This window comes from Takifugu flavidus, chromosome 1, assembly GCF_003711565.1.
Source record: "Takifugu flavidus isolate HTHZ2018 chromosome 1, ASM371156v2, whole genome shotgun sequence".
Classification (NCBI taxonomy): Eukaryota; Metazoa; Chordata; class Actinopteri; order Tetraodontiformes; family Tetraodontidae; genus Takifugu; species Takifugu flavidus.
In genome coordinates this window covers 16,630,657-16,641,587 of record NC_079520.1, presented here as the reverse complement: position 1 = coordinate 16,641,587, position 10,931 = coordinate 16,630,657, and the positions used below count along the sequence as shown (strand labels likewise).

The 10,931-nt window shown below is 44.4% G+C and overlaps 1 protein-coding gene across 8 annotated transcripts; it reads right to left on the bottom strand.

Annotated features, from left to right (window-relative positions):
- Positions 1–275: 275 nt before the first annotated feature.
- On the bottom strand, positions 276–10,593 carry brsk1a (BR serine/threonine kinase 1a). Of its 8 annotated transcripts, none has more exons than XM_057029236.1 (19): positions 9,538–10,592; positions 9,330–9,424; positions 9,078–9,163; positions 8,607–8,747; positions 8,237–8,353; positions 8,005–8,038; positions 7,686–7,754; positions 7,394–7,540; positions 7,068–7,099; positions 6,792–6,956; positions 6,173–6,270; positions 5,637–5,790; positions 5,399–5,459; positions 4,053–4,683; positions 3,814–3,862; positions 3,585–3,708; positions 3,079–3,283; positions 2,887–2,976; positions 276–2,598 (listed from the first exon to the last, which is right to left on the bottom strand). In XM_057029236.1, exons 1-19 carry the CDS (start codon positions 9,620–9,622, stop codon positions 2,402–2,404), a joined length of 2,580 nt encoding a protein of 859 aa, XP_056885216.1. In that variant the 5' UTR covers positions 9,623–10,592; the 3' UTR covers positions 276–2,401. The 8 variants fall into 8 exon arrangements, with proteins under 8 accessions (XP_056885216.1, XP_056885214.1, XP_056885244.1 ...); XM_057029234.1 differs by having other exon boundaries at positions 276–2,612; positions 2,889–2,976; XM_057029264.1 differs by having other exon boundaries at positions 276–2,612; positions 2,889–2,976; positions 4,053–4,329; positions 6,134–6,270; positions 9,538–10,591.
- Positions 10,594–10,931: the final 338 nt, after the last annotated feature.

Below are 10,931 nucleotides of genomic sequence, written 5' to 3'. Positions count from 1 at the left end.
CACTATCAGTGAGGAAATGAGCTAAAGTAAAGCTAGACTTTTTCTCCAAGTATGTGCTGTTAAAACCACATTTAATCTCCTTTAAAACTTTGGATAAATGCTGAATGCTCTTTGGATGTTGGATGATGTCTGGATGTTGTCACTGTACTTGGACACCCACAGATTTAGTCTTGTGCATCTCAGAGCAATACTGAGGGAAACTCAATTACACAAGATGTGTAACATTAAGACGCAATTCTAACCCCCACACTGAAAACACACACATTCATTTAAGATTTGTTTCTTTAACCATAACAATGGTGGATCTCTCTTTATTTTACCATCACTTCAACCATAATTGTTCTTTTAAATCACAGGCAATAATTATAATAGTGCACTTTTTATATTTAAATTATGATACAGACATTTCTTTTTTTTAAACACCTTATTCTACTGACCCTTATGAATGGAGAATAGTTTACAATCTTAGCCAGAGTTGGGTCAATGAAAATGAAGGTGAGGAGAAAGATGAAACTGTGAGCAAACAAAGTGTGTGAGGACAGTGAATGACTTTGTACAGGTTCACTTGTGATGGCTAAACGACAGGTGAAGAGGCACACAGACAGGTCAGAGGGACAAAGCATTAAAGCAATTTAGCAAAGTTTTAATGTGCATGATAGAAATGGTGTGCCTGTTAGAGGTTAATATTCCTACATGTCAGTGGAAATGTCCATAAGCAGCCAGCTCAGAAAGCATCCGCTCACTCTCACCCACCCAACGTCCACTGGTTTCACTCAAACATTCCGATTTACGCGAGATGATCGGAATTTCAGACCAAAAGAACATGACAACTATGATGACAGCAGTGCTGATCTCAAAGCCCCTGCATTTAAAAAAAAGAAAGAAAAAAGAATAGGGTTGAGAAATCCTTAAATACACAAGAACGCAAATTCAGGAGCAAATAAATAATGAATCGAAACACAAAGCGATGAATACACAAGAGAACAGATAAGTTGACAAATGCTTCAAAATGAAAACAAAAAGAACTGTGGCATTTTTTTTTAAAAAAACGTCTGCACATTTGTTGCATATTGTGCCGTATGGAAGACTGGTGATGAACGTTGACTAGTCTGACGCTGCTATGCAGTGTTGAAGTAATACACAACTATCCATGTTGCTACGTCTGCTTACAGGAGGGTGCGACTCAGTGAGGAGTGTGGGTGCAGTGATGGACTACTTGGCTTGTTGGTGAACACTGGAGTGAGGACCATGGAGTTTAGCTTACTCTAGGTTTGCATGTTGAAGTCAATCAACAACTGGCATTGGGATGCTAATGGAAATGTCACATGTATGCGTATGTTTTGTTTTGTTGGAGTCACAAGGTAAATACTATGGCAATAGGAGACAAGCTCGACAAGAAAGTTCTGTTTGATCCACAGGCCAGGAATGCTCTTCTCATTCAATCCACACAAACAGCTCTGATGAAGTTCATGGAACTATTTGCGCATAGTTTTTTTTTTTCTTCATATATTCATATATCTGTTTAAATCAAAAATACTTCTCTTCAGAGCAACAGGGGTCCAATGCAAAATTGCTGCATTGTTTCACAATGTCTCTGAGTAAAAAGAAAATATAAAAGAATCCAAACAAGTTTAAACTCATATTTGCTTAAAAAAAAAAGCAACTGGTCAGCTTCCCCTTAGGTCTGTTGCTAACACTGTGCTACTGACACATCCTTAAATGAAATATATAAACAGAAATAACAGCAAAATTAAAAAATACATTTTCACATTCAGTTACTTAGCTTACTTGTGGGTTTTGTTTATCTCACATGAGACTGCTGGAATGAATTCCAGGCTGTTGTTTCTCCTGAGACCATCAGGATTATGTCGATAGCATTCTGTCACTCACTGAAATGGTAGCAAGTTGCTAACTCTTAGGGTTTTTCTGCTGATATTACACCTATATTTCTCTAAGTACGAACTGGTAATTGCATGTTGCTTGATGTCACTGTCAATTGTAACTTGAAAAAGCATCTCAAGAATGTTATTTTGGTTTGGTGTCAAATATCATAAGACAATGGTTTTGGTAGTCCAGCCTGTCCTGTTAGCATCTTTTAACACGCTGACTTGCTAACTGGCATGCACAATAGCACTTCAAACTCTAAAGACTGCTCATTCTCGTGAATTGGAGGGTGATTCTGTAACACTTCTTTGTCAATTCAGGGTAAGAATCCTGATAATCTAAATGACCAAAAAAGAAAAAAATGGGGAAAATCCTTGCTCAATCCTTGCAAGCACCAAGGAACATGGCCAAGGAAGAAAAGGAGAAGCTCATGGCTTGCAGGGATACTTGGAGATGAAGTTATATTATCTTCTTTTAGGTGTATTTCAGGCCTTCTGCCATAGCCTCATTTTCTACTTTATGGTTGCGATTGGGTTCCGTTGGTGGAAAGCAGTCGGGTTCTCTCTTTTGCTGAGCCTCTGCGCTGAAGGACCCCGCTGCCGCCGATGCCTCCGCCATCTGCTCGGTCTCCCCAATCACACCTGTCACCCCCACCCTCGGACCGCCTCGAGTTTTGGCGGGTGGGGGTGCCGTGGGGCCGTCCATTCGTCTCATCTGGGAAGGGATCAGGAGAGCAAGAAGGTAAAGCCACTCTTAAAGCCACATTATATACGTCAGCTGTTTCTACAGGTCTGAAATCAGGCAGGACTGAAATGGTAATTACATTCTGACATCCCTAGAAGGGAATACAACTGCTTCCTCTATTGTACTGACATTAAGTAAATCCATCTTTTATTGAAATAACTGACAGTTTAAGCACAAGCGAAAAAAGTGGAGATGCGTCTCGACAAAATGCAGACCTTCATATTTCACATTGTAACAACTGAGCAAGAGCGTTCTCACCACATAAGGTTTGCACCATGGGTTGATCATGAGAGCTGAGAAGTTGAGCTTGAATCGTTTCCACCACTCGTCTGAACCTGCGACTCGGACCTGAAAATGCACAATGCCATGATGCCAGTGCAACTGTTCCAAACACAGGCCAAAGCTGTATAAGTGCGACTACATTGGTGGCTTGGTGGCCACTTCACTTGCCTGATATGAGGGTGAAAGTCACGCTGTAGATCCCTGTCTCCATCCTGCCCTCCCTCTCGGTCCTCTCCCTGTCTCTCTCGCCCTCGGAGAAGGCAATGTCCACCTGGAACTTGACGGGCTTCTGGAAGACGGAAGGACCGCCGGAAGATTTGTACTCGGCCCGGAAGCTGGTCTGCGAGAGGACGCTGTGACTGAGCGACGGGATCTGTGTGGTGGGGAGACAGAGAAGAAGCAGAAAGACCGACAGACTTACGAGGCGGGAGAGGTACGGGGACCAACGACGTGAGTATAGGGAGACAAAGGGTGAGGGTGAGAAGAGAGAAAGAGCGAGCTGTTGGTGAACAGTGACACGTCAACAGGACACGAGTGAGCTAGATCAACATAAAGAGGAAACTGAAAAAAAATGGAAGAAGTGTGTACATTAAGAGAGTGTGAAGTCCCGACAGCCTCCGGAGTGAGAGCCATGCTTTGTCAAAGAGGTGTGAAACGCCACATTGGATACTCACGGACAGAAAGGCATGGACAATGTCGGCCTTGACAGAACTCAGAGGTTTGTCTCTGATGACCATGAAGATCTGCTCCTCCTTCTCCAAGCTGATAAAGTTCCCAAACCACGATTTTTTAGCCAATCTGGGAGCCAGACAGGAAAATTACCAGGTGTGAGGAACGGCTGGAGAAAGAACTTTAGATTGTGGAAACAAGCAACTTTAATTTCACTGAAGAGGCAGGACATACTCGGGACTTGACTCAGGTGTTAGACTGGACATATCTTCTGATGTAGGAACTGAAAGAGAGTTTTAACTCTTTAATATGGACAATATTAACACCCGATACCTGATAGGACACCGAGGTTCATACTGGCATCATTAGAAATCAAATTTCTACTATGCTCAATCAGAAATATTACACCATTACCCATTTCTGGAACTCTGAACACTCACGCACGTGATACATGATCAAAAAACCAAACTTACCCTGCAGTTTACGGCGATGGAACCGGGGCGACCCTAGCAAATTATTCTTAAAAGAATTGAGCCGAGTCCTCCAGTGGGCAGAGCTGCTGGCCGCCATGCCGCTTCCCCCTCCTGGGCTGGAGGGTGGGGTCAGTGACAAAGAGCCTACACCTCCTCCTCCCTCTGCCCGCGAGGAGGACGAGGACGAGGAGGAGGAGGGAGGGGTGGAGGAGAGGTGGTGAGGGTGGTGGACAGGGGTGCCCAGGGGAGTGGGCAATGGAGAGCCTTGGGGAGTGACCTGCAGCACAGAGTGGGCAGAGTTTGGGTACAAGCTCTTAGTCACGGACTTTAGGACAGAAGACGAAGGGAAGAAGAAACGGGGAATGGGTGAGAGGAGCGGAGAAGGGGAGGGTGAGCGTGAGGATGGGTTGTGCAGAGGCAGGGATTTAATGGGCTGCAGATGGGGCCGTTCAACAGGTCCTTTGGTGGGAAGGGTCTGGGTCTTTGGGTTGGGGGCAGCTTTGGGCTTCTCGTGAGCCCGCGTTGAGCGCGGTGTGGTGGTGCTCCCTTGTTTGGGCTCCTTGGTGAGTGTGGTGGCGGTGGTAGAGGTGACATCTGATTGGCTGAAGGTGAACACGGGGCTCTGATAGGACTGGAGGGTGGGTTTGTGGGACAGGAGGGATGGACAACAAGAAAGAGAGGGGATGGAACATGGAGAAAGGATGGAAATGAATACCATGCTTTTGTGACTGGAAAGAATGCATCTCGTGAAGTGTGACCAATGCGAGCGCAGTGCCGACTGTTAAAGCACTTTTCTACCTCATGAGCGTTTGAGACAGTTGTGGCAGTGAGGGGTTAAGAAAGCAGTGACGCAACATAGCAGGAGTGAAGACCGGTTCTAGCAAGTAGGATTATCCATCATCTGAGAACATCCATCCATCCACAGCAAATCGATTTTTAATATTTTCCAGTTAAGCAGAAAATTAGGTCATGCTTGGTGAAGACAAGTGATGAGGACAGAAGTTGCCAGTTTGGAAAGATGTCAGCACATACAATGTGTAAAAGAGATCAGACAGGGAGGAAGCATGTTCTCCTTCTGTTTGACCTCCTCAGATTAGGAAAAAAAAAGGTTTTCGTGTGTTTTCTTTTTTATTGTCCAGTCAGTTGAGTGATCTTACTAATAATGAAGAAAAAAAGGTTCAGTGCTCAATTTATCCCAGCTCGTGTTCATACTAGACTTATGCTGTCCCTTCCTTAACCCTCACCTGTACCCCCCCCACCTTGAAGCTAATTACCTCATGTAAAAACAGAAGAATGACTTGTGTTCCTGCATGACGTGTTACAGGTGAAGCAGTTTTACCACTTACCCTGGGACTGCTGAGGGGGCTGGAGGAGAGGCCAGTTGATGCTCCACTGACTGAGCGAGACCTGACACACAATAAAGGGGTGGACATATCTTCAGTAGAGGGTTATAAGTATGTCCAACATGGATGTATTTGTTTGGAGCGCGCCACTGTACTGAACAAGGGACTTTTTTGGATTTGTGCAGTGACAGCAACCATGTTCTATTCTATTCTATATTAGGGAAAATTGGGTCTTCTGTACCTCTGGCTGTGTGCAGCCGTGTCCAGGGCCCTGCGGGGTGGAGTAGGAGACCCCTGTTCAGTAACACTCAGAACTTCGAGGCTTTTTCTCTCCGGACGACAGCGACCGTGGCGTGTCAGCATAGGAGAGTCGACACGCTTTCGGGGAGGGTCTGCTGAGGAACATCATTACAAAGTCATCACAGGAGCTTCACAGAACATATTAACACAACAATGTTTGTTGCTGAAATGTTCCTGTCTCTCTTTTGTTCCTGTCCTTCTGTATTTCTTTGTGGTTACAAAACTATAATTTCCTCCTGTGCCAGGAAACTCAGAAGTCTAGAGAAACCTTGAAGAGATGTAATGATCAATGTTCTACCTTTTAATACAATATTAAGTTTGTTTTGTCCTTGATACTGCTAAATTACCACAACAGTGACTGATATGAACCTATTTATTCAGGTTGAGGAGTGTCTGAGTGTAGCATGAGACGCAAAATTTGTAAAGCCGCATCATCACCTTCCATCAGTGGGTTCCTCCTGCCCCCTAATGACTGACCTACGTCATTGCGTGGAGGCAAGTCCTCATCCTCATAGCTGGGGTATCGCTCCTTCCTGTCCAGCAGTAGGTAATAAATCATTTTCTCCTGATTTTCTCTGAGGCAAATGACAAGAAAGTAATAAAAAGAACTGTCAAGATGTTAAAATGCTAAAACCACCAAACAGTTGTTTGTTTTCCTGCTTTGTGTCTTATAGTTTTTCCAAAATACTGCTCTGTGATCAGGAGATGAAGCTTCTACAGTTTTCCTGTACTTTTCACCACAAACCAGCATCAATCCTTAAATGAAACTTTGTCCATGACTGACTTTGAAATAATTTTGAAGGAGAAAAGTACTGTCTGATATCTGTGAAGCTAGGTCATATTTTGGGGAAAGACAAGAAAGCATTAAATTATTTGGGTGATCTAGTGCCTGTGTTTAAATGCAGATCTCATAATGAAGATATGTGTGTATTTTAACCCTGATTCAGAGTAAATAAAACATCTTTATACAGTATAGCCACGCTTTTTTAACGTATGCTACTCTATAATTGCACAGTGGTCCAGTTAAATGTGGGAATGGTGGATTTATTGTATTATGCTCAGAAGGACAGTGTGTTCGCGGCTGAAAAAGACTTACTCTTCGCATTGCAAGTCACGCGTGAGCTTGACTCTGTCTCTGAAACAACCCAGTGAGTACATGCTGTCCAACACATCTGGATCCAGTTCAGTCAGAGACAAGATTCGTCTCACACACACTCTCCTGGGAGGAGGCTGCTCAGGACACGGCTCATTACGACCACCCCTGGGACACACACATGCAAGAAATCACAAGAGTGATAAACATTTGAACTATCATCAATGTTACTGAGCCCATCAATGGATCCCTCGTGTGAAGAGGAAAACATTTACTTACTGATACCAGGCGTGTTTCTGGATGGCCTCTAGCTGTAAGAGGAGATCCGGATGTATTAAAAGCCTGGTGGCTACAATATTGTGCATTTAATATACAGAAGACTGCTTGATGTAGTGAGCAGAGACTTTCTGCCCAGACTTTAAGGATGATCATACAGCAACCCAAGGAACTATTATGAATGAAATGCTAGGAAGCACAAACACACACAGTGAAGAAACCCTCAGAAAGCTATTGTTGGACAGTGTCTGCCTCATGTAAATGAATGGTTTTGAATGGAGTTAAGAGAGCACTGGTGGTTTAAGTCTGCTGTGATCACAGGCGCTTACCGTGAGCCTCTTTTCGGGGTTGACCTCGATCATGCCCTTGAGCAGAGACTGGCAGTCCGGAGGGATAAAATGGGGCATGTGAAACACCCCGCTCTTCACCTTCTCCAGGAGCTGACGCAAATTGTCATGGTCAAAAGGAAGAGCGCCCTGCGGGAGCAACAAATCGGGGGAGAAAGACAGACCCTGATGAAAAAAACTTGAGAAAAAGACAAGAGGATGGAAGAACTGCGACACCTGAGGTTTTATTTAAAATGATCAAACTATATTGAAGGCACGGGACTAAAAGACTCACCACCAGGAGAGCAAAGAGGATGACTCCACAACTCCACACGTCTGCTCTCCGGCCATCATATTTCTCTCCCTTATGAAAGAAAGAAACCCAAACAAATCTGATAAATTCTCCTCTAATGACACAAATATGCACAAAAAGAGATTAAAGAATATCCAACCTATTTTAAAATGCACCTGTGCATCTAAAGCATTCCTATACAGGTCCGTCTCACTCTCAATGCAATTCAAAGTGACTTCTTTCTGAACAGCATTTGCTCATTTATATTACGGCACCCATGCTAGCATTAAAGGAAATCGCTGTGCAAAGACAGAACACTTACTCGTATAACTTCAGGGCACGCATAATGTGGCGATCTAAAAAGAAACAGAAAATGTCATATAAGTGCAGAATCCTGTAAAAACGACATGTACTTTGCATATAGATACATCTGTAACTGTAATATTTCAAGTTTTCCTAGCAAGTCTGTGCTATTTACTGTGATGAATTGCACTTTGTTGGCTATACAAAGATTTAGACGGCAAGTTCCAGAACCTCCCGGCGAAGATACTCACCCACAGCTGGTCTCTAGGAGACTGTCTCCCACCTGTAGAGAGGCCATACCAAAGTCAGCGATACGAATGTTGTTCTTCTCATCCAGGAGCAGGTTCTCTGGCTTCAGGTCTCTGTGGCTGCAGAAATGCAATAAGGAGTGCAATTATTCTCCTGATTAAAAGGGTTGGTCATCTGCCTAGTTTGACACGTAAAGGTGAAAAATAGTTTTCTTTAAACTGAGATGTTTTAAATTAGAATTTCATCACTACATTCTTCAAGACACGTTGGCAGAAATTTAAGAACGTTGGCTTCCAAAGAGCTTACAAGTTACATTTTTCCCCCCACATGAGCCATGAACCACAAGTTTAGCAGCTCCATGCCAGAACCAACCAGATGGAATGACTGTGGCAGAAGTCCAGAGCGGAGATGATCTGCCTAAAGAACTTCCTGGCCTCTTTGGGAGTCAGCCGGCCCTTCTTAACCAGGTAGTCAAACAGCTCTCCTCCTGACACATGCTCCAACACCAGGTACCTGTCAGCATACAGGTGCAACAGTCCGAATTAAAACTTTCATCCAACTAAAAACTTTTACATATCACCAATATATGATTTGGGCTTTAAAACAATGACAAAAAGCCTAGAGAGCTCAGCTATGAATTTCCTCAAAACAACTATAAAGAAAATGAGAATTAACAATGGGAATCAAGAAAAAGTGAGGATTAAGGCCATAGGAACATGCAAGACAACAGAAATATATTCAGATCCCTCCTACATCAAGGGTTAGTTTTCATTTTTAGCAAGTTCAGTAGACAAATGTTTGCAGAGCCCCACTGTGGCTCTTTCCAGTTCAAGGGGAACTCACAGGTATTTATTATTCTCGTAAACGTCATGCAGCTTCAATACATGCGGATGCTCGATCAGTTTCAGAATGGCAATCTCCCTCTCAACCTGGTTCAAGACAAGAAAGGAAGGAAGCAAAAAGGGATAGCTCAGCAGACGAGGGAGTTAGAACAGTGCAAACACTTGTGGAAACAGTATAAAATGTAGCGCTAGCGTATGACAGAAGACATCTAGATATGTTTCTGTAGCTATAGAGAGCCAGATCATGCTGTACCTTCATCAGGACCGACTCCGACAGCTTCTCTCTGTTGACTATTTTGATCGCTACCTTCTGACCTGTAATGCAATGCACCCCAAGCTTGACCAGTCCTAAAGAACAAAGGCATGCAAAAATGAGACTGGGAAGCTCTACAGGCAGAAAATACCCCCCAAAACAGCAATGGATAGGTGTCATAATACAAAAAGGGGACAGGTGTACTCACCAGTCTGTCCCTTCCCCAGAGTTTTCTCCAGTCGGTAGGGCCCAACATACTGAGCTGACTGACTTAGAGACAGTTCCTTACTCATACTGCTATGATAGAGGCAATTATAATACACTATTACAACGGCTGCACTGTGTTTATTGCAATTAAAATCAAATATTAACGTATACAGATGTGACTGTAAGGTAATGGAAAGGTCAGCTACTACATCTGGATGGAAAGCATCCTTCACCTAAGCCCGGTGGATGCAAACAAGCAGTGTTTTGCTACAATCAACACGTACAAGGTTGATATTTAACAAAACAGCCCCCAGTAGCTTTATAACAAATAATAGAAAATTATTATTCAACTTGAGTATACTAGCGTCTATCTTGAATTTGCACGGTATTCACTAGGTATATATGACGACGAATGACGAATTTAGCACATAACTGTCTACAATCATGTGTGCAGCACATATTGGTGACATGACATCGCCGAAAAAACGCCAAAAAGCGGCCTTTCGTGCTGGAAATAGACGCCGTTTGGTGGCGAGCCAGGCCTGATTTACAGGCGGAACAACATGCTATTGGAGCCGAGGCTAGCTTTAGCTTCAACGCCTGGATTTCACGGCCGCCTGTCAAACACACAGAAAGCCCCGGAAGTTTACACTCGTCCCCCGGCGTTAAGATTTATCCGACGGCCACCGCATTCCCAGAATATCTCCTCCCAGAACAACCATCTTCGATGCAGCGGCCCCCCTTCCCGTCCGTCCCTCCTCTACATCCCTGGAAGTGGCGGCTCACAGCATCTTTCCTCTCTCCTTTGGCGTGTCCTCCTCCTCCCTCACCGGCGGACACACAGGTAGAAAAACCGCAGATATCCGCCGGGCAGCCGGAACCGTCAACCACGGTCTTATTCCCCTCCACACTTCTGATTAGAGTTCGTGCAGTCCGAGGGCCTTCTGTATCACACTCCCTTCGCTTTTCTTGCCGTAAATCGATATTTTCTCTCCCCTCTTCCTTCCTTCGCCTCTCTCGCATCAGCATCCGGGTCTCTCTGCCTCTCCATCCTCTCTGCCGTCCTCCCCTCCTCCCCACCCTCCCCTCCTGCTTCTCCTCCCCTCCCCTCCCCTCCTGCTTCTCCTCCCCATCATCGTCCACAAAAAGATGCTTCCATGTCACTGATGCTCCGCTGACGGTGGTTTCTGCCCCCTTTTCTCTAGATACAGCAAAGCAAACTCTTGTTTGGGTTTGGAAATAAATCAGATTTGGACCAAATTCAAGCACCCTCCATCCTTGGATCAGACCCACATCCACCACGTTTCATTCAAAATACATTTTTCACACAGCGCTCTGTGATCTAGATCTGTTCTGCGTGTGTGTGTGTGTGTGTGTGTGTGTGTGTGTTTTCAC

Coding starts and splice junctions, on each gene's coding strand:
- brsk1a (XM_057029234.1), bottom strand. CDS start 9,622: ATGAGTAAGGAACTGTCTCTAAGTCAGTCAGCTCAGTATGTTGGGCCC. Junction 9,164..9,329: donor CGGAGTCGGTCCTGATGAAG/GTACAGCATGAT, acceptor GTCTTGAACCAG/GTTGAGAGGGAGATTGCCAT. Junction 8,039..8,236: donor CTCCTAGAGACCAGCTGTGG/GTGAGTATCTTC, acceptor GTTTCTTTTTAG/ATCGCCACATTATGCGTGCC.